General features: G+C 39.4%; 1 protein-coding gene and 1 non-coding gene across 2 annotated transcripts; one reads left to right on the top strand and one right to left on the bottom strand.

Moving 5' to 3' along the window:
- Positions 1-2,553: 2,553 nt before the first annotated feature.
- Positions 2,554-23,398, top strand: LOC117558504 (gap junction beta-4 protein-like). The gene is made up of 4 exons (XM_034234748.1): positions 2,554-2,756; positions 19,124-19,315; positions 21,615-21,916; positions 22,023-23,398. The coding sequence occupies exons 2-4, from the start codon at positions 19,145-19,147 to the stop codon at positions 22,279-22,281; spliced, it is 732 nt and encodes a 243-aa protein (XP_034090639.1). The 5' UTR covers positions 2,554-2,756; positions 19,124-19,144; the 3' UTR covers positions 22,282-23,398.
- Positions 23,399-24,283: 885 nt separating this feature from the next.
- trnas-gcu lies at positions 24,284-24,365 on the bottom strand. The gene has a single exon. It is a non-coding gene; the product is annotated as a tRNA-Ser (tRNA).
- Between the last annotated feature and the right edge of the window lie 324 nt (positions 24,366-24,689).

Genomic DNA, 24,689 nt, shown 5'->3' with positions numbered 1-24,689 from the left:
TGGGCCTCATACAAGGCACAAGCGATGTGAAGCTCATAAAGTGAGGCAAATAGAAATAATCAGCGGATGGAGTGTAGATGTGGAAATAGCTGCATTCGATCAGCTGACTGTGTTTTCACAATAAAAGTAGTTTCTTAGTGAATGTCCTGTACTGGTCTTAAAATCTCATAACATCAGTTTTTAATGTTCCTCTTGGATGTTCTTCTTGACCCTCAGAGAAGGAGAAAATGTTGTGTCTTTCAGGCATGTCCTTTCCTACAAAAATGACAGGAAACATAAAACATATTATTGCAGAACAAGTGTGTTATTTATGAAAGCGGTGTGTTTGTGTGTTTAGGGGCTGTAGATATAATTATTTTGTAATTGTAATGTTTTTTTTTAATTTCAACAGTGAGCTACAAAGACAATAAGATTATGAATGAACAGTATGAAGTTCATCAACATTGAAATATATGTTATTATCAAAATAATATTTAACTGTTATCAAAACGTAGTGCAACTGTAGAAGCTTGCTCTGTTGTCTCACTGAAAGAATAACTTTTACCACGTTTTTTCAGACAATATTGAGAGATAAATAGTAGCAGTTTTCACTGTGTTAAATATCTTTGCCTTCAATACATTAAATTAGAAAGCGGACAAAATCATATTGCTTGTTAACATCTAAATGTAACTTTTTGCATGGATAAAACCCTCAACTTAACTGATGTGTAGGTGATCTAGTATTTAGTATTGTTTAATGGAATGTATATCAGTGTATTCAAGTCAATACTTAATTCATTTAAACCAATATCTTTCTTGATTCTTTGTACAGTATGAAAATAAGAGTCTTTGTACCTGTGCTGAAGTTCACTGCTGTGAGGAGTCCAGTTCTGTCTCTCACTCTCTGGTCCAGCCTGTCTGCATCACCTGGACACCTTAAACAAACAGATATATATGTAAAGTACCATGTGTACAAACAATATAACTGATTATCTTCTGTTGAACATGTTGGATTGTGTATTGTCCGAGTCAGGGTCCTTTTTATGTTACTGTAACTTTGGAAGTTGTGTTACCAATGCTTACTGTTTATTTGATACCCATTTGGTAATGCAATTAATACAAACAACAAGGTTTGGGTTCGTTCTTCAGATGACTGTGACGTTAACGTGTAAGCTCAATAATGAACTCTAGCTCAACCAACCATATTGTAATATCTAAGTAATCATCTTGAAATATGACATTATTATTTGTAATGTACACACATCTTATTGTGAGGTTGATTTCACATACACTACTTCGACATTAGCTTGTCTACATACTTGAGCATAGCCAATTTACTCACAGATCCATAATCATGAAGGTGGAATCTAACTATATTCATAATAATATTTATTGCATCCATGGGTAGAAACATGTTGTTTTATGCTGTAAAGTTGAACATTTTAACATGGGGGTCTATGGAAATTGCTCCTTTCTGCAGTCAGTCCCTATCGGCCAATATATGAACTGCAGTGTGTGACACTTCCGTATTGGCGTCCCGGCTCTTCCCCAGAGTTTGCCGCTTGTTCCCAACACTGGATATGAACCAATGTGCAGAGAAAAATATGTTTTGCATAAAGTGTACATTTTTCCTTTAACCTCTTATTTTTTAATAAATATTTGTACTTTTTCATCTAATCATTTATTGGACATTTTACTTTAACTTCTTATGTTTATAAAAACATATTTATTTTTATTTCATTGTATTTTTACCTTTTTATTGCAAATTCTTACTTCATATTCTTTAGTTTATATACATATTTGTATTATTTATAATTGTATCTTTTATTGAACGTTGTTACTTTAACTCATTATGTTTATATAAGTATTTTAATTAAAACAATGTATTCATCTTTTGTGTGTTGAATTCCTATGTCACGAAACCCAGGTTGAGGCTTGAATAAATCACATTTATTTAGGCTTAAATATGACTACAATATATTTTTTAAGTGCTATTGAATGTCTTCTGAGCTGAGTAGGTGAGGATCGGTTTGATCGTTCTCAAAGTGGTTTAAGAGTTCATTTTGAACAAAAAGGAAACACCAAACTCCCAAACAGACTTCTATTGTCATTTTTTGTATGGACTTTCTGTCCCTTTGTCTAATTCAATTATTTAAATTGGATTGAATTCTGTTGCTGTGTTACCATGTGAACCCATCGCTGAGTGGGGAAATACATGTGCATTCCTCCCTAACCTCCTCTTGGGTGTGGCATCTCTCTCTCCCTTTCTTACTCTCTTTTTCCTACACACGCACACACACACATCCCCCCCACACACACACCTCCCCACACACACGCACGCGCGCGCACACACACACACACACACACACACACACACACACACATTGTGTTTGGCAAGGATGGATGTTTTGTTCCCCTGCTCAGTAAAGCAAACTTTAACTCTTTTTCTTTACCTATAAGGAGGTGTTAAGTTACATAGCTCAAAGGGTGTGGAGTCTTCCTGTATCCTGACAAGACAGAACGTGTGTGTGTGTGTGTGTGTGTGTGTGTGTGTGTGTGTGTGTGTGTGTGTGTGTGTGTGATGACGTAGAAGCTGCTGAATCTGGTTTGGCAGGGTTTCTGAGGGAAGGGCGAGAGAGGAGACAGACAGAGAAGAAAAGCAGTGGAATGATTTAACTTGAGTTTCCCTAAGCTTTTTAACTTAACTGTGGTATATTATTCTTCTCCAGCTGGTGTCCACCTATTGGTTTTGGATTGTATCAACGTTTCAGCACTAGGTAAGGTTATTTTTGTTGAATTTCCATACATTTTGTATCACATGTTACCGTAAACAAAATATATCCAGCAGTGTTTAAGTTGACCACAGACTGAGTTACAGTTCCTTGTTTACCCTAAAATACCATGACACACGTTGGTATTTATGCCTATATATGTAGAAAAACCCTTCGGTTAATTCCAGTTAAAAAAGGCAAAGGCAGGAATGTTTCCTTTTGCTATGACTAAGACACAAAGTGTAGCCAGATGTTGAGCAATCAGTGAAAAGAAAACTAGTTTTTCCTCTAAAGCGTAGATTCAGCACACAGGCAGAGGCGTTATGGAATGAAGCCCTCTTCATATTTAAACATTTATACACACACTGATGACCATGTTAGTCTAGTTGTCTCCGTTTTAGTAAAACACTTTCAATTTCTCTTTTAATGTTACATTTAATACCTTCCTAAATTAAAACAATTCCTCTGTTTACGATATAAGAAACATCTTTTCAACATATTTTCATCAATATTTGATATTTTCGAACAGCCGAACGTAATAGGCAAAGGGTAGGAAGACGGGTAGAACTTACTGGGAAATATGTTACATTTAATTAAAGGCTCATATCACCATAAGCCTCATAGCTGCAAGAAATACTATTTTATTTAACATTAATGACTTACCTTTGTCTTATCCTATCTTAGTTAAGACATATTGCCGTGTTGGCTACCTAATGCTACGTGGTGTGATGTATTTGTTAGCTTCTCATGTTGCATGTTCGGATCGGTCAGTAATGATACCAATACCTGTCGAATCTGTGGAATTTCAGCTTGCTAATCGATATCTTGTTTGTGCAGATACGATAAGTAATAAGGGTATTTTAACGTGAGTTCTGTGCTAAGTGTGTTAGCATTTTTTCGCTCAGGGCTAATTCAGAGCCTTTGTAATATTGTCTGATAGCTGAGTTTCTTCCTGTTAAGTGGGTATGACACATTAATAGGTTTTTAAATGTTAAGAAGCCCGGCTCAGACGCTGTTTCTTGCAGATGTTGCGATTTTTCCCCCGCCCGCGGGGGAATGGGGCTTAACAGGTTAAGCAGCAACAGGAATAAGGTTGAAATGGTTGAAACACAGGATAGCACAGGTAAGAGTTCACACAAGGGTTCATAGATATAATTACAAAATCACATTTATACCTGTCTACAATTAAATATCAACAATATAATTAAGTGGAGTAAGTTACCAAAACTAAGTGGTAATGGAGTTAATCCAGATTTTGAAGTGCTAACATGGAGATGTCCTGAGCGATGAGCCTCTCCTGTTTTATGAAATCTAAATATTTTACTCGTTGTAAACAGTGTACGATCCTTCACTGCTTCTTAAACTATACAGACCTAATGATGATGTTACCGATCACATAGGGATAATATCATTTCTCTTTATGACCATGTGTTCTATTGTTATAAGTGTTCACTATAACTTATATAGAGGCTCTTGTATAGGAAAGGATTGGACCAACGTGTAGGTTGACTTGCTCTCGTTTATTAATCACCGATGCACAACACGTTACATCATAAAGGTTCCTACCCTATTATGCCTGATACTACATCCCCCTTTCTAAATAGGAGACCTTACCTGTGGAGAGGATGTGTATGGACAACACAAGCCTCTGAAGATGATATTAAACAATTTCTTAACTTGTATTCATTCTAATGAACAATACATGTATAATAGCATTACATCTCAAGTTTACCAAGATGGATGTTATTAAAGACACTAAAGGCTTTTTCTAGGTCTTAACATAGTGAAAAATATGAAACACTTTATCAACATGTGTTTCTGGAAACACTGCAACATATAGTTCTGTCTAACTGCAGAATTCTTATTAAAACATTCAACTGCTGTACTTCTTTTTATTCATTTATTTAGTTTTAACTATGGAGGGATGGGGTGGACTACCTAAACCCTCCAGCTGAGTGTGGGGATTATTCTTCCCCATTGACCACTCAGTTTCCTGGCTATGAACGCACAAAGTCTTTTAGATGTGCAGGAGGCGCCCTGACTCTGGCAGGAAAACGTCTCTCACACACTGTGCTTTGCTGACTCGAGTCATGCTGGACTTGTGGTGTGGCAGGAGTGCATGCTGCCTCAGTAGTGATGTTTACAGGTGTGGTGTTATCAGATAATCGAGGACCCTCAGGGGTTGAGAGAGGTGGTATCTGTTTCTTCGGACGGTGCCCCTGGGTATCTCAACGATGTAAGACCTGGGTGTGCCTGCTGTTGACACCACTGTGCCCTTCTCATGTGTATCTTTGATCCACACATGTTCGCCGGGTTGCAGGTGCAGCATATCATGTGTTCTGTGTCTGTGATCATAGTTTTGTCTCTGTTTTTGTCTGTAACTTTGTTCTGTCAATTTCAACTTTATCATATCAGCACACCCTGGGTTGAGCTGTGATGGAATGACAGGAACGAGTGTCCTTATCTTCCTCCCCATGAGAAGCTCTGTGGGACTGTATCCATTTGCCAGAGGAGTAGCACGGTAGGCCATGAGGGCAAGATATTTCATTTCATTTCATTTTTATTTGTCCCGCTCATGGTACGCAAAACCAAATGTACAATAATTGCCACAAAACATGACTCTACCATTGAGCGAAAAGGAGCAGGTAGAAGAATACAATCTTATGTGACCTGCCCCTTTCTAAAAAAAACAAATAAATACAAATAGATGGTCTGCCCTTCATAATAATAATTTTTTTTTTTTCACAGCCAAACATAACAGTATCTTAGGATACTAAGAGAAACACACAAAAAAAAAATACTTATTTCCCACTTGACGGTTAACGGAAAGAAACAAAACACCAAAACATCACATGTATAAGGAAAATAATCACTTGATTTCTTAAGGAGTCCTTTGACTGTCCTCACAGCCTGCTCCGCTTCTCCATTGCTCTGAGGGAAGTGGGGACTGGATGTCACATGACTGAAGTTCCACTCCTGGGCAAACTTCCTGAACGGCTCAGATGCAAACTGTGGTCCATTGTCTGAGCGCACTATCTATGGCACCCCATGTCGTGCAAAGATAGACTTAAAGTGTGTGATAACTGCCTCTGATGTTGTGGAAGTTAATTTTGCCACTTCAAAAAATCTTGAAAAATAGTCAACAATGACCAAATAATGTTTGTTGTCTAATTGAAACAGATCTGCTCCCACTGTAGACCATGGTCTCGGTGGGAACTCAGTAGGCATCAATGTCTCTCTGAAGTTTGTTCTCTCCCGGCTACATGTGTCACAGTTCTCTATCACTTTTGTTAACTCCTTGCTGAGTCCTGGCCACCACACAGACTGTTTGGCTCTTTCTCTGCATTTGGTTATGCCCATGTGACCTTCATGCAGCTTGGTGAGCTTGTCAGCTCTGAGCGATGTAGGGATCACTATCCTGCTACCATAAAGTAGGAGACCATTTTGAACTGTGAGCTCACCTGAGAGTGGCAGATAGGGTTGAAACACTCTCTCAATAGAAAACTTGTCTGGCCATCCCCCTACACAGTACCTTTTTAACTGTTGAGTATGGTGTCATTGTCTTGGTGTGTCTGTATTTCCCTGAGTCTCTTTTCTGTAGCTGTCAGGCTTGCTATGACTGAGTCCATGTACAGATTGATTTCATTTTCATGAAGCCCCTCATTTATGTTGCTGACAGGAGCCCTGGATAGTACATCTGCAGTTGCGATGTCTTTGCCTGCCACATGTGATATGGTGTAGGAGAATCACATCAGTCGCATGCGAAGACGCTGTATGCGTGGTGGGAGTTCATCCAAGCTCTTTGAGCCTAGCAGAGGAACCAAAGGCTTGTGATCAGTCTCAATGTGGAAACTTTTCCCGATGAGGAACTCTGCAAACCTCTCGCAGGCCCAAGTTGATGCCAGAGCCTCCTATTCAATCTGGGCATATCTCTGTTCAGTGCTGCTGAGAGATCTTGAAGCATATGCTACAGGTCGCCATTCGATGCCTGTTTGTCGCTGCAGAAGCACGGCACCCATCCCGTATGAAGATGAACCCACAGAGACAAGAGTTTCAGCATTTGGGTCATACAGTGCTAGTCCCGGAGGTGTCGTCAGATCTTTTTTGATGCTGTCAAAGGCCTGTTGCTGTTGTGGCCCCCAGGCCCACATGTTAGCCTGTTAAGCCTGTTTTTCAGGTCTCAGGCTCGAAAATGACATTCCCAGAACAAATGACCATATCTTCCCTTCTAAAAGGGTTAAATTAATACCCTTTTTTCTCAAAGGTTACACCTGTGAGTTGGATGTAGAAGTGTTAGAATCAATATAGATGTTTTTATTTTAAAGTAAATTCAGATTGAACACAATAAAAAAATTTAAATGATTGTGTCCGTCCAAAAAAAAAACAATTACTTATAGTGAAAACCACCCTTGAATGATGGGATGGTATACTAAAAGCTTTAGGAATCCAAACTACAACATATAATAAGTACCCTGTATCAAGATTGATGCAAAACAAGTGAAATTTGACCTTTTTAGAGAGATTTAGCACAAAAAACCCACTTCTGGGGTCATTTGGGTGGATTTGACCCATCTCTGGCCCCCCTTGCTCGATTTTGCTGATTGACATCTCTTTCTAACTGTCAGAGCCAATGGAATCGAGGGGAACTCCCACATACTCCTTATTTGGTAATGTGTGTGTGTGAGACTGCCGCATAGCCCAAACTGGAAGCTGCGATAACTCTGGTGGCTACCATTAGCAGCTAACTTTTACTCTCCGATTTTTACATAAAAATGGAATTATGGATTATAAATAAAAAAAATGATTACCCAGAAACATTATCAACCTATGGATTAAGCGATTCAGCCGCGTTTTTTCTCGTTTTAATGCCATTGACAGTATTTTTGATCAGATTGACAGCTACGGTGAGACGATCTCCCGTAAAAGCTACGTAAAGGTACGTGTTGTGATTTCTGTGTTTGCTTCCCCTGTCGCGAGTTCGGACCAGTCAGTGATGATATATATATACCTAAATAATCTGTGGAACCTCAGCTTTAGATATCTTGTATGTGCAGCTACGATAAGTAATAAGGGTATCTTTTATCTTGAGTTCTGTGCCAAAGTGCGTTAGCATTTTTCGCTCAGGGGTCATTTAGATGCTTCTTATGAAACTTGTGTTTTGTTTTGGTAAAAATGGTTTGTATCGTCAGTTAGCTGAGATTATTCCCGTTAATCTGGTATAACACATTAATAGGTTCTTAAATATTAATATGCCCTGAGACACAGTGTCGTGGAAAAAAAAAAAAAGCCCCCGCTGAGGGGGGCTTTGGGTCTTAACAGGTTTTAACAAGTCTCTGAGAGGATGAGTTTTTTCAGCCAGGTGGGGTAGGAATTTCCCAAGGTGATTTGTCATCCCCAGAAAGCATCTCACCTCAATGACATTACTGGGCTCTGTCATGGCTTTCACAACGTTAATCTTGTCTGGGTCTGCGCTGACTCCAGATGCCTCTATAACTTGCCCCAGAAACTTTATTCTGCTTTTTGAGAACTCACACTTGTTGTTAAGTGTCACTCCTGCTTCCTGCAGTCGTGATAGCGTCCTCTTCAGCTCTCTCAGGAGGGGAGGGGATGTTTCCCTCTCAACACTGATTTGTTCAGCTCAGTGAGGCAGGCTCGGCTCCAGGATGAAATTACTGAGGGGGCTGTTAAAAAATCCGAGGGGGCGATTGTAATGAATTGACACACCGAGCTTTTTTCCTTCTCACTGCTCTACAATCTCTTTGCTTCTTTATTTTTATTCCAGATTTACCCCTCTTGTTCTGTTCTTTTCCTCTGATCTTTAATAATAGATAGTAAATAGTTGATAGATAGATGGCTGCACTTTGGTTAACAGACTAACATTGATTTCCTCAATTTATAAATTGACAGGCTCTGTAATTATACCATAATCTTTTCTCCTCTATCCCTTAACTTGTCTTCCTATACAGATGTACTTACCTCTAGTCAGGTCAGGATTAAAGAAACATGAATCTGGTTGATTTTTTATTTTCAGGATTGAATGTTCAAATCAAGGCCTAAAACCTGGCATTTCATAAGAAAGTGACTAATATATAAACCAAATGTAATATTGGATCAAATACTACACCAAATGGACAGACACAGATTAAAAATACAAATAAAGTCCCCTGGTTTGTCTCTAGAGTCTAACTGCCATGAGAAAAATCAAATCAATGTTCCAAAATCTGTCACTAGATGTCGCTCATTGTACCAATACGGTTGATATCATACATAACTTATTATTATTCTAGTAAAAGGGCTCGCTTTGGCCAAAACCTGATCCATACAGGCAGCCCTAAATAATAACAAGTAACCATCATGTGTGGTGCTATCTGTAGTTGTCTGTCTTATTTTTTGTTGATGTCATATTGTTTTCACCAGGGCCGGCCCTTGGCATAGGCAGTATAGGTGAATGCTAAGGGCGCATCAACCCATCGGGGGCGCCGAAAATTGGGGAGAAAAATTACATCATGTATTTTTTAGCTGCCCGGGTTATAACAGACAAAGACTCATTCTGAAAACTGCACTGGAACAACATAACATCAAGGACATGGATTTCAAGTCAATATACAAATCAATATGTAAATCAAGAAATGAAGTAAACAAGCTGATCTTCAAGTTCCTCAAAAACACTGGTCTGAGGACAAGGATTTAGTATAAACATTTAATAAATCAACAGTAGGTGGCGATATATGCTCCAAGTGGAAGCGATTCGCCATTAAAGAAAAAAGAAGAAGAAGTAGTAGAAGAAGAAATACGCTAACGCTACAAACAGGCACAACACTGTTACTCTGTTTTTACTGACATATAACATTTGATTTAACCTTGCTCTATTTTGAACGAACGTTCAAAAACGGGAACATTTTCGGGAGTTTCAACCGGGTACCAGCCAGCCACCGAAAACGGGGACTCTGCCCGGAAAACGGGGACGTTTTGGTCACCCATCTGACTGTGTTTACAGCTAAGCACACACGCTAACATTAAGACTACAAGCTCACTTGGGGTTGAGGCTTTTTTACACGTTGCTTGACTGCCTGCCCACATATCTGATCTAAACATAGTAACGTGTATTGGGGAAAATAATTATTTAAAGTTATTTAATAATTGTGACATTTATTGTACTTTTTGGTGGATGAATGATGCTCAAAGTGAGGGCGCCGCAGTGAGGTCAGTGCATATTCTCACCCTGCCCGTGCTCTTGGGCACCACGACCATGGGTGCACACCATTCTGTGCGCTTCTCCACCTTTGAGATAACACCCTGCTGCTCCATGCGGTCTAACTCCTCTTTAACCTTAGGAAAGAGTGGGAGAGAAATGCGCCTAGGGGTTGCAAGGGAAAACGGCTGTGCCCCCGGCTCCAGAACAATGTTGTATTCTCCCTCCATTTGTCCTAAACCAGAGAAAAGCTTTGGGTACATTTGTTGTACTGTTTCCTTGGATTCTAGGGAGACATTATCTAGTCTAGCAACCAAGTGTAGTGCTAGAGCAGCCGATCCGCTTAACAGTGGCATGGCCAGCCAGGGCCGATTCTAGGGTCTGTGGGGGTCCTAGGCAAAAAATCACTGGGGGCCCCTCGAACCAGCTTTCATCACCATTGTGTTATAAATAGGGCTGTCAAACGATTACAAATTTTAATCAGATTAATCACAGCTTAAAAATTAATTACCAGCACTTTTCTAATTTTGTCTTAAACTTTAAAGGTCCCATGTCATGCTTTTCTGGTTATTACCCGTCCCCTTGTGTGCTATGAGGGTTTTTATGCATGTAAACGGTGTGCAGAGTCAAAAACCCTCAAAGTACACCCTGTAGGGAGTAAAACTCTAACGTAGAAAATACCTCCCCAAAACGCCTCGTTGGAGATTTCTCATTTTCCACTTCCTGGGTATTGCTACGCAGGGATACCCAGTAGCCACGCCCAGAGCTATGGCCGCACCCTCTGCCAGCCTTTCACGAAACAAAGCTTCACAAAACCTTTCAACGATTCATATGTATAGTGTAGGGTACTGAAGAACGATGCTGTTCCTACTTTGTTTGGACCAGCGGGAGAGCTCCATCAAGCCGTTTAGGACAGAGAGAGTGAATACCGGTGAATACACATACTTTACAGAGATGCTGTATGAGAAACCAATGTGAGTTTGGAAAATTGCACAGTATAAATCCATTTTAGTATACCTCAACAATGGAATTATGATCAGGAGAAATAGCCATGACATGGGACCTTTAACGGACATGTTGATCGGCGGAAAAAAATGTTAACGGAAACTCTGCCGCATGGTTCCCTCATCCCTTGGAAGAGACGGAGAGGTTGGTGTTTTTCATCTGCTGGTGGAGAGATTTACAGCAGGAGCACATGCCATCCACCGCGGAGAATAAACAGAAGGGCCACCATGGCAACCATGCTACGGGGTCTTCTTCGCTGCTTTTGGTGTATTTTGTGGTGGCAGCAGCGCCACTTACAGTACTGGCATATGTACTACAGCATTTCCAGCGGTCTCGTGTGAACCATGGATGTATAATAAGAACTGGATACAGCGTGGGAGGCGGGGCCTCATTCATTCCTATGAGAGCTGCTCATTGGCACATGATGATAAAATGGCCCAACTTTTGAGAGAGCGAAACGTCACAGATTACCCGGCATGCCTGAGAAGTACCCGTATGTGCGCTCATAGAGCATGCGCAACTTTAACCACGCCCCCCAAAAGGCTCGTTCACATTAAGCACGTCAATTTGTACACGTAACAGCACCGCACGTACATGACAGCATGGTATTGGATTGTTATATGATGGATTTTGATATTAACGAGGCGGCCGCGGCAGTTAGCAGCTAGCTACTAATGATGCTAATGTGCACATCAATCGTTATGTACTTTTATATTACGCTGATGTAACAGGATCTATTGATATCAAAGCAACAGAGCTTCATTTAGCATGATACTTGTGTGGGTTGTACATGAAACCACTTGGTAATATATGTATTTATATATATATATATATATGTATATATATATATATATATACAGTGCAATAAGCTTCTTAGTGCAATAAGAAGCTACAGGGATGTTAATCTACGTCGGTAATATTAACTTTATTAATACAACATTTACATTTACATTACATTTTCCTCAGCAGACATTTAAACGTGTGAGTGTGTCTTCGTGTGAGAAATATTAGATTTACAGTGTTAATAATAACCTCAAAAGTTTTATTACAACTTTATTTAGGCACACAATCACATGTTCATACTGATTTGTCTGTTGGTCATGTTCATAATTAACAATTTTGCAATATGTATACACGTTATTGCATTTTTTTTATTGAATATGTTATATTTGATGAAAACATTTAAATATTAAGAGTAGCCTACATACAAAATAGGGGGAAAGTAGAAGGTCAATGATAGAAATATAGAATAGAAAATATCAAGAAGATACTGTAGTGATCTCTACAATAAAACAGCTAGTGGAGGACGTCCAAAGATATTAACAGGAGGAGGTGCAAAACAGACAAACTAATACGACTTTATTTAAACATTAAAGAATACTTTAAGTTAAGGTCTTCTTTTGAATAAGAAACATTTTTTGGGGGTATCTACAGATAAATATTAAGCCTGACAAAGTACTTAACGTCTAATATATTGCATAGTTTATTTTGGCACTTGACAATCACCTTCCCTGAATTTGACTCAGGTGTAACTAAAGTCTTATTGAAGGGTTGTTTATATTTGATATCATTAATCAGAATCTGCAAAGTAACTCAAATAAATGTAGTGGAGTAAAAATGCCAGGTTAACCTCTGAATTGTAGTGGAGTAGAATTACAAACTAACAATAAATTGCACGTTGTACATGCTGCTGTAACAACAACATTTCCCAGCTTGGGATCAATAAAGTATATCTTATCTTATCTTAAGATGATTGATGGCTACTGCCATATTTGCAAAATGTGCCTCTGAACCTTGACAAGTGCATGTTTCAGGCTTATCAATTAACAACAGGAGGGGTCACAGACATAAGACCAGCTATTAAATAAAGCTCTTCTGACCTTAGCTGTCATGTGGGTATATATTAATGATGCCCATTATGGACACAAGCAATTTTCACCCATTTATTAATCATATGTTTTAAATTTGATAACACCAATGTGTTTTGTATCCCCTAAACCTCCAGGGGTGTACACAGTCTAATACTGGCAACTTCTAATTATGGGAAATACGAAAACGTCTTTTAAAACTACAATTCCCAGTAGAGACGTGCCATAGAACATGTTGCGAAACACAATTAGGGTTTGACTCCAACTTTACCTGGACGCTGCCGTCAATAGAAATGAATAGGGGGAAAGACGTAGTATACATGTTCTCCTGGCGAGACCTCAAATAATCTTCGTAATATCTATCAAACTATAGATCCTACACATCCACTTGACCTGGATTCTAAAAGTACAATATACACTTCTCGCTAGAAATCTAACCAAAAAGCATTTTAATGGCCAAACTATTTTACAATTTAGGATTTTCCAGAGAAGGTTATTAGTGAATATATGACCCTCCGGAGCGTTTGCAATTGCAGCAAATTGTTGTTTCTTACACGACCACTAGAGGTGCTAAATTTTAAAACGTGACTATAGGTCGTAATAAACTGCTGAACAATCAACCTATTTGGTCGTTTTTTGGAGGTGGACAGGCTGATTGAGTCTATAACTGGCCGAGATTAAAGGTGGGGTAGGTAATTTTGGAGAAACCAGCTCGAGTTCGCTAGTATTTGAAAATACACAGCCGGAACAAATCTGCCACTTCCTTACAGAGCCCCTCCTCCAACACACACGAACGCGCACATGACCAATGAGGGCACGAGATAAGTTTGTGCACAGATGGAAGGCTGACAGGCAGGTAGGCCATCCAGTTATTTCAGCCGGACCGGCTCAGATGATTGGTCGTGCTTTTTACAGTACCACGGCTTCCACAGATGACATTTTTTAATGGATTTTTTGTCAAAGCACTTAAAATATTCATTGCTATCGGGATGTTAAGAGCATTCCATGGAATATAACAAAAAGTGTATCTCGAGCCGGTTTTTCAAACTTACCTACCCCACCTTTAAGATTTAGCAGATTGTCACGACTCGATCAGGGTAAAACGTAGCTTAAGCTAGCTAATGGCTATCTTTCATTTCATTTCATTTCAAGCCTTTATTTATCCAGGTGTAAACCTTGAGATCATTGATCTCTTTTTCAAGAGAGATCTGCATCTTATTTTAGCACAAATACTTTAACAAGTCTGGAAGCAGCTAGGTTAAACCAAAGTAAAAGCATTCAAATGTTGAGGTTTCACTGGCGTTTATGTATGAAAATACTTATACTACTACTATAGTCAAGAGCAATTGACACGTAACCAGTGGATAATACAGGAAGTGTTCCAGGCCAGAATAAAAAGAGCATATTACAGCTTGGACTGAGCCTACCTGTTTCACTGTGCTTCCAGTGTTTGTGCTAAGCTAACAATAAGAGTATTTCCACAACCTGTTGAACAATTGTGAACTGTCTTGTCTATTGAAAAAGTTTTGGACTTACAAAATGTGCCTGTGGCGTAAACCAAAAAGTGCTGGGTTGTCAAGCTACATTCAAAAAGTAGCAACACTGTCTTGCTGACATCTATATGTCAATAAAAACAGGTGAAACAAAATAAACCAACAGATGGTCCGTTGATATACCCACGAACCAGGCGCGCCGGATTCATTTTAGAAGTGGGGGGGGGCCAAAAAAAGTGCGTGTGTATGGCCCAATCCCAAACCACGCCCTACACCTACACACACACCCTCCGTGACGGAGTGAACTCCGTGGAGTGACACATGAGGCTCCCTCCTGTCAGATGGAGGAAGTAAATACAGCAGCAAGCTTTGGGACGGCCTCCCCTCTCTCCGGCAGAAACAGGAAATGCGCAACTGTATGTAGGCCTAACAACGGTTTCAAATCAGCATCTCTTAGACAAAACATGTAAATGAATAACTCAAATAAAACTCCAAACATCTTTAATTGTGTAAAAGCTCTTTTAGTTTTAAACCTGAGGTTTATAAGCTTCTTAGTTTTTGCAATAGTCTGTAAATATACACAACTTTATAATAAAATGCACACATTTACCTTTTTCTAGACTAAACACAGGTATGATCCAGGGTTTCCGTTAGCCGGTAATTACCGGTTTTTAGCTGGTAAAATTTATTAAAAACCGGTAAATTCAAAACCTGCCGGTCAAAATGTCCGGTAATAATTAGGGAGGCTCCGATAGATCGGCCGCCGGTCATTATCGACCGATATTCACTCTTAATAGTTTGATCGGTGCTCTCTATAAAGGCCGATCAGGAGAGCTGGATCTGATCGATATGGACATAAACGCGAGTGAAGTATAACCGGACACGCGAGAGAGATCAGATCAGCTGCTGAGTCAGACCGAGACACTCAGCTCTGCATAATCACCTGAAGCCCCGCCCTCTGTTTAGCGAGCTGCATGAGAAACTGACGGGCTGTCAGGAGAGAGGGAGGGAGGGGAAAAGAGAGGATCCGTTTCTCCCGTGTTATTATTCAAAGTTAATGTAAACTTTTGAATAATGTACGTTATCTACTACAAGTAGTTTGTTTGAATGTAATAATTATGTTGTTTGTGGAATAATTTATTGAAAAATGAATCTGAATTGTTCGATCTGTTACGATTATAAACTGAAGCAATATAAAAATGAGCCCCGTGAACTGAGTTTTAAACTGAAGCATATCTGCTCATAGTCCGGTAATTACCTGCTAACGGAAACTCTGCTACACAACTCTTATTATTATTATTGAAATATGACCGGTAAATTTCAAATGTGTCCGGTAAAATAAATTCTGCCCGGACATTTGACCGGCAAGAAAAAATCCTAGCGGAAACCCTGGTATGATCCTAAGTTAAAAAAATATGAGGTTATCATGAGGTTGTTAACATCGCAATTTATCACTATCGTTTAGTGGTTTTGCAAAGAATGAACCACTCTCTGTTTTTGTACCATTCTGCGTTGAAGTACCTTCTCTTTGCTCAAATAATCTACTAGCGGTCTCCTTTTTTCCGATAGTTAGCTGTACAGCTTTACCCGCCTCAATGTCCCAACAACAAACCTCCATGCAGTCGGAACCAGCCTGTTTCGGTTCAACGACGGCGGCGGTGGGGGCGGCGGCGGTTTTGACAGTTTCTGCTGCCGCAGAGCTGCTGCTTTTGGGTTCATCTGGCTTCGCTGCTTCTATGATTGATGAAGGTCCAGGCTCTGGAGATGTGGATGTCAGGGATGTGACCTTGCAGTTGTTACATTTAAGTTTAGATTGACTGTATTTAGTTTTCTTCTGCGCTGGTTCTTCTGACATGTTTGCAAGTGTATATATTATTTCTAGGTTAACGGCTGACACACACAGAACAACGTAACAAATAAAGTAAACAACTAACACATAAACAAATCTAAGCTTTTTTATTGGTTGTAATTTACATGGATACATTTGAATGGTGTGACAATGTCCTATTTGATTGGGTTAAAATGTACATATTCTTCCTGTTATGTCTGCCTGCTTTATTTTACCTAATGCAAAGTTACCTGCTGCTCCATCGAAATCAGTCGCATTGACCCGAAGACACATTTTGATTCCTAGCTTTCTAATGATATCAGGATTGTTTTTGTACTCCACATATTAAGCAAAATATGTCACATTATATAATGACTGTTACAGAGTCATCATTTTGAGAAAAAGGCCTTTAAAGTTTTCTCTTCTCTGGAATCCATCATTTCTCATCATCAATCATCATGATTGATTATTAGCGGAACAAATGATCAAAATACTACGGAGGGAAGATATTTTCGTTTGGATTAATGCACTCACGAGAAACACCGGCTGTTGTTATGGCTGCTGTGACGTTAAGCTACTCCGTTCTCCGCTTGTAATTATGCCGAAGCTTCAAAGTTGTATTTATCATCTGAATTTGCCGAAACAAGTTTAATATTCTGAAAGCCAAGACTTTGTTTATTTGAAATCAGATGAAAACAAACTGTAACGGACCCTGCCGTGTTATCTATGATTACTATGCCTTACATTAATAATTTCAGCGGGAGGGAGGGGGGGCGGCGCTGAGGAACAGCAGAGTGGCGAGAGCTGTCATCTTCCCTTTACAAGCTTCAAACATGCCTGTAGCTAATGAGATTGAATATAACAATCAAAAATAACAAAATATACACAGCTAGATCAGATCACATTTTAGATGCGACTTTAGAGTAGAGGGGAATTATTGAAACGGGATTTGTACAGTTTTCCGCGGCACAGTTTCATGGAAACACATCAGCTTTTGGACGACAGTCAATATGGATTCAGGAAAGATAGATCAACATCTATGGCACTAATGGAATTAAGTGAGGAAATAGCAAACTGCATGGACAATAAAAAACAAGTAGTGGGAATATTTATAGACTTACAAAAAGCATTTGACACCATAGATCACAATATTTTACTGATAAAACTGGAACGGTATGGCATCAGAGGGGTGGGATTAAACTGGGTGAGAGATTATTTAAGCAACAGACAACAATTTGTTGAAATTGGTGAACATAAATCAGAATACATGAACATAACTTGTGGAGTACCTCAGGGGTCCGTGTTGGGTCCAAAGTTGTTCATAATATACATCAACGACATTTGCAGAGTATCAAATATATTGAAATTTATTTTATTTGCAGATGACACTAATATTTTTTGTTCCGGTGACAATTTGAAAGAGCTAATGGAAGTGATAACAGCAGAAATGATTAAAGTAAAACATTGGTTTGACACAAACAAATTATCATTAAATATAAGCAAAACAAAGATTATGTTATTTGGAAAACATAAAACAAATCCACAGATAAAATTAATACTAGATAACATACACATAGAAAGAGTATATGAAATTAAGTTCCTTGGTGTGGTTTTAGACCACAAAATCAGCTGGAAACCTCATATCACTCATGTAAAAGCAAAACTGGCTAAAACTATCGCAATATTGGGAAAAGCCGGATACATTCTGGACCACAACTCATTGCATACTCTATATAATACACTAATATTGCCATATCTGATTTACTGTGTGGAGATTTGGGAAAACACGTACAAAACCAACCTACAGCCGTTATGCACATTACAAAAAAGGGCTATAAGAGTTATCAATAATGTTGGATATCTTGAACACACTAATGTATTATTTTTGAAGTCACACATATTGAAGTTCATTGATCTGGTTACATTTAAAACGGCACAAATCATGTACAGAGCCAGACATAATCTACTTCCTAGGAAATTAAAAACATTGTTCGTAGACAGAGAGGGTGGGTATAATTTGAGAGGAAATCTACATTTTAAACAACTCAAGGTCAGAACAACTCTGAGAAGTATGAGTTTAACAATCTGTGGGGTGATTTTATGGAATGGTTTGGAGCAGGAGTTAAAACAAAGCACAAGCATAATTCAGTTTAAAAGGATGTACAGAAACACTTTTTTGGAAAAAATATGAGAATGAAGAAAGGTGATTGAAGATGAGAAATTATTGTATATGTATGTATAATGTCTTCCGGGGGACTGATTTTTGAGAAATGACCCCTTAAATGATGACTTCTGGTGATGTTATAGGGGGGGGGGGGGGGGGGGGGGGGGGGGTAGGCCCACACAAACAAACAAACTGCAGAACACTGTTGCTTTGGGAACACTCAAATTATTTAATTCCCATTTAAAATCAGGAGACTAAATATGAACTGTGTGTGTGTGTGTGTGTGTGTGTGTGTGTGTGTGTGATACTTGCCAACCCTCCCGATTTTCGCGGGAGACTCCCGCATTTCTCCCGATTTCTGACAAAATCAGATTTACTCACGACTGTTTCCACTCTGACTTTAATACAGCTACACCATTGTTTGGTTTCCACGGTAGCGCGTCTCTTTAGCAGCGCGCGCAACTCAAAGTCTGAGAGGGTGAGGAAGATGAAAACTGAACAAGAATTGACAACTCCTCGATAAAACTGTTTCTAATGTCACCTCCCTCCTTGCAGATCTATGTGGTTAGCTTGTATGGTAGATAAACAAGTCTGTTCATGTTGTGAGTCAGACATGCCAGTTTTGGGTGCAGCTGCTCATCATGTATCCTGCATCTGTGAGCTTGGGGGAAGATGTGTCTACTCTAAACATAGCAAGACAATAAAAGACTTAGTCAGCATACCAATTAAAAGCACTGATATGTAAGTTGATTACACAAATAATTCAGCCATGTTTTGTCTCTGTTGGAAAAATAACCCTCTTCATTGTCCCTCTGTGTTCCAGGTGCAGTGTACAGCAGCAGGGATGAACTGGTCGGGGCTGGAGAGTCTGATCAGTGGAGTCAACAAATACTCCACTGCGTTTGGGAGGATCTGGCTGTCCATGGTGTTTGTGTTCCGTGTGATGGTGTTCGTGGTGGCAGCGCAGAGAGTTTGGGGCGATGAGAACAAAGACTTTGTGTGTAATACTCGGCAGGTGAGATCAACACAGGAACAACACTTCTTTATCTTCAAATGATAATCATTTATTGGAGATGTGGTGTCCCTCTAGGAGGCACCTCTTAAATTATGTATTAAGATATGTCTTGGGAAGCTGCTCTTGCTAATTTGATGTGTTAATGAGCTTTGGGGTGTAATGTGAAATCAACGTGAGCTCTAGTTTAGTTTTTTAGCTAAAACCTAAATTTACTTTATACCATTGTGGCCTTGGAGATGGAAAGATGAAGGCTTATGCCAAGTAGTGAGACCTTATCATGGAAATTAGTCAGCAATTTAGCACTCCCGGTTACTTTGTTTTGAAGTCAACGTTTTTTGTATGTGTTTTTGCCTTAGATGTCTGAAATAAGCTCTGTGGTTAATACAAACTGAAGAGATTTTCACATTTCGTTTTGCGAAATAAAATATGACCCACTGGTCAAGCTTTAACATTTCTTAAAAATATTGACTGCAAACAACTGGCTCGAGATGAAAAGTAAATGTCATCGGTCACATGAGTCCGCCTTTAACGTATTCATGGTGACATAGGCTGCTTCTCAGGTCGACTAAATGAAATCCTTGCGTCCCTCACTTGCGTCGTTTCCCTGCGTTTAGTCCCTCCCACCAGGGAAGCATGGAGGGACGCAAGGAAACCACGAGAAGCAGGGAAATGAGTTTTAAGAGCAATGGGACGTCCTTTCCTCCGAAGCGTCACGTGAAGCGACGTCCGTTTGTGATGACGCTGCACAGCTGATCGTCTGACAGCAGCTCTGTCCCCGTTATTTCCACACACACCCCCGCCTCTGTTAGCACACATTTACTGACACAAACATTTGTATCATCTGTTGTAGATCCCAATAAATAAAATAAAATAAGAACTAATTCTCAAAAAAGATAAACGCCATTCTTAAAATGTACAAACGAATAGTTTGATTAATATTGATTAGAGTGCACAAAAGAAATAAAATAATTGAGAGAAGAAAAAGAGATATGTTATCTATCAAAACCCAGTTAGATTAACATTCATTGGATTGCACACTTTGTTTGTTTGTTTGTTTGTTTGTTTGGATATGTAGCACATTAACATTTTAATAGCACTTAATGACTGACTGAATGGAAATGACAATAAATGAAAATGTGAAACGAAAAAAGCGATCATGAAAATGTTTCCAACAAATGAATAAAATGATTTTTGACCACTTTGTTGTTCAGATATATCACATATTTGTAACTAAATGAAACATGAATTGAAACAAAACACGGTATAAACTGAGGAGTGACTCCCGTGAGGTTCATGTATTTTCTTCACTCTGCTCTCATGTCAAGAAGCATGAGATCAGTGCATGCACAGCATCGTCCAATCAGTGAGCGATACACAGTAAGGGGGCGGGGCGAGTATCTGAGGATTTCATCGGAGGATGGTCTGGTGGTTCCTCGATTATCGCTCCTCCATTATCGCTCCTCGCTCCTCGATCCTCGGTCCTCCGGCAGAAATAAGAGCCATGGGACGGTACTCAAGATGGCGCAGGCAAATCAACTTCCGGTGAGACCGAGGACCGAGGAGCGAGGAAATGAAAATAGTCGACCTGAGATGCAGCCATAGTCGTGTGGCCGTGATGTAGTTCATTTCGTTAGCTAGCCTATTTATGTAACCCAACAACTGGCAATTGCATATAGGCTTCGACTATTGTAAAAGTCGTGTTATTATGTGGAGATTTTCCTGCTGAAAGAACTATTATAGATAATAATAGTTTGCCACAGACCAATTTTCTAAAATCCAATGGAAAAATCCCATTGGCTTTTGGTCGAGGCAACCATTTTGATACTAACTTCCAGATCAGCATACAAAAATGCGTCATCACTGCACCACTCTTTAAACAAAATAAATGTAATCTAAGGATATCATGTCTCGTCAATATATTAGGATCACAGGCTAAGGTCTTAGCATATACAACACCATGTAAATGGGAGACAATTAGCAATATTTATTAAAGTCAAACCTTATAAATGTAAACTTATTTTCGTCTGTAATTCTTATTGAAATCCCCTTCCAAATACTTTGTATTTATTTGTTGGAATGTTCCTTTTTTTTCCTAAAAAGTGCTGCCGGTATAAATGTATTGTAGCTTTTTACTATTATAAAGTTATTATAACTTTCTGCCAGCAATAGTGGTATTGTTTCACATTAATTCTTTCATGACAGCTGCATTAGCAGCGGTATGAAATAAAAGCCCTAGACCTCATTATAGTCAAAACCAGTAAATGCAAATAGCTTTAAAAAATATTTTTTTTCTTTCCAGCCTGGCTGCACCAACATCTGCTATGACCACATCTTCCCCATCTCCCACATCCGTCTGTGGGCGCTGCAGCTGATTTTCATCACCTGCCCGTCTCTGATGGTGATGGCTCATGTGAAATACCGTGAAGGAAAGGACGCCAAATACGTTGAGCTGCACCACGGCTCTCACCTGTACGCCAACCCTGGAAAAAAGAGAGGCGGGCTGTGGTGGACCTACCTGCTGAGTCTGGTCTTCAAAGCCGGATTTGACGTTGCATTCCTTTACATCCTGTATCGGATATACGATGGATACGACCTGCCCAAGTAATGCTCATATCTTTACTTTCATTATTGCAGAAAAACATGTACAGAACAAACTGATCCGCTGATTTTCATTTCGCCTTTAATCGTATCTACTGTTTTCTTTTAGGTTGTCCAAGTGTTCACTGGAACCATGCCCCAACACTGTGGACTGCTTCATCAGTCGCCCAACAGAGAAAAAGATCTTCATGTTGTTCATGGTTGTCTCCAGCGCAGTGTGCATCTTCATGTGTCTCTGCGAGATGGTTTATCTCATCGGCAAGCGCATCTCCAAATTAGTAAGGATCCGCCAAGAGAACCAAAGGCTCCTATTCGCTGAGCAGCACGAGCTCACCAACATGGCGCCCCCCCCGGTCCCAGTATCGTAAGACTGACCCAACTCTGTCCGACAGCCAGATGAGTTTAAACAGAAGGGAGAAGATCAGAGAAGGTGGGATCAGTACTACCCTCTAGGACTCGGGGGGAGGGGTCAATAAACTATGGGTTTGTTTTCAGGACCAAAAGTCACATGAAAAAGTTGAAAGACTGACTCAAGGGCAGATCCTGTGATCCCGCTGTACATGAAATATTCATGATTGTCCGATATTAGGTTCTACAATACTGACCGTTGTATTTTGTAAGACAAGGACTACTGGTAATTTTATGTTTAGATATTTGATTTCCTCTTTGTACCTGGACATGGTAAATGGACTGCATCTATATGGCACTTTCCTGACTTTGCCAGCCACAAGGGCTTTTACGTATACAAGTCAGCTTTCACCCATTCACACACTTTGGTCCATGCCATCAGGAACAACATGGGGATAAGTATCTTGCCTAAGGACACATCAATGTGTTGACTGCAGGGGTTGGGGATTTAACCACTAACCTTCCAGTTGGAGGACCATGTCATCAACCTACGGCCGAATATACGAGGACAAACATCCAGGAGCTGGCTTTATAGCACAAATTGAGTCTGGTGTTGTGTGTGAGGGCATTGTTGATCTATTTTTTATCTTGAACCAACAACTTTATATCAATGTAATTTTAATTGTATGGTGTATTGTAAATTACAGCACTTGGTATCGTAACTTTTTTAAATGTGTGAATGCGAAGAAGATTGCCTCCCGTACTCTGTGATCATATTTTTTCTACAAAAAAGGACCAAAAGGAACTGATGCCCCACATGAAGAGTGTGTTTACCCATCAAGGTGTGTCTCTTTGCACCATGGGAGATGGTCTAAATCTAGATTTAGATAATGCTAAGAGGATATATTTAAACACCTTGCTGTACAGACTGGACACTTGCTGAGTTGCCAGGGGACAAGGTGATGTGTACTTTTATCTTTGGTTAAATCCTCAGGAACAAAGCAGACTACTTCTGTTCTGAAAAGAGTCAACCTGGAATGTCAACATGCTAATTGCCAACCAATTTTGTTTAGGACATGTTTTTTTACCCATAGAATGCTATATTTAATTGCTTGAAAAATAAAAATTCTGATTGAGCTCAGTGTCATACTCTCTTATTTCTATGATGTTTTCCTCACAGATATATAACGTTTTATTCTGCTCCTTATAACAGTAAGACACACACTAGAAGTGTAATAATTGATAGAAATCTAATTTAGCAGCAGATTCAAGTTGTGTGTATTTTTTGGCTATATTTGAATACCCTAGAAATACTGAAAATGATTCACAGCAGACATTTTTGCTCGGTCATAACAATACATACTAATACAATTTACATTTATAGTGAGCCAGCATGCACGACGCGTAGCATATTGTGCACATGAATGCAATGATTTAGTTGGAAAGGTCTTCAATCAAAATGTGGATGGAAATAGTGTCGTTGTGTTCTGTTACCACTAGATGGCAGCATTTGAGAGCACTCTCCAAATTAAACAAACCCCATTCAACGATGTCTATAGACATTTCCGGGCTTTTTAATAAGGTGTACCTTTTATTAATTTTCAAGGGACAAACGCAAAGAAGCAGTCACTGTCAACACCTTTTGATGAGTTATCAAGGTAAGAACATGCACAACTAGTCGTGCAGCCCTGTCCTGTATAACATCACGTGCTGGTGGTTTGGCATTTGTACAGCTGTTCACGTGGACGGTGCATGTAACAAGGCCGCAAAACCCACTTTGCTAACTTCAAGTACTTCTTGAATTCCCATTTTATTTTATGCACGCTCTGCATTTTTACCTATTTGCCAGTACTAGTTACCTTAAAATGGATTGTGTTTCTTACCACATACAATGTTTGGTTTTAAAGACATATAATACACTGGCATTAAATTTAAAAGGTCTTTAGTCAAATTTACTCCGTAATCTTAGTTTTTTTAATCCATATTAGTAATCCCTGATCTGTATCGTGAAATGAAAATAACCGACGAGGATGGGATTCGAACCCACGCGTGCAGAGCACAATGGATTAGCAGTCCATCGCCTTAACCACTCGGCCACCTCGTCTGCACATGTACCATTTGTATTACACTAAAAAAAGTCACGTGCTGTTTAAAGAAAACAAATAAGAAGACTTTTTGGAGTTCTACAGATTTACATTTAACACTTTGGATATTTGGTTACTTACATTTGACTCTTTCATCTCCCTTGTGAAATTATCGTCATAAAAATGTATGGAACAGTTTTTCTTTCTCTCCTGAAGCCTCCTAAAGTTAATAGCCACTTGTTCTAAAATGTACAGTATCTACAGTCCATGATTCTAATCTAGACTATTGAAACCAAAACTTACATTTTTAGGAGTGCAGGTTCATTTTACGTTTTCACAAGAAA

Source organism: Gymnodraco acuticeps, unplaced genomic scaffold (assembly GCF_902827175.1).
Source record: "Gymnodraco acuticeps unplaced genomic scaffold, fGymAcu1.1, whole genome shotgun sequence".
Lineage (NCBI taxonomy): Eukaryota > Metazoa > Chordata > Actinopteri > Perciformes > Bathydraconidae > Gymnodraco > Gymnodraco acuticeps.
This window is presented reverse-complemented; position numbering and strand designations above follow the sequence as displayed.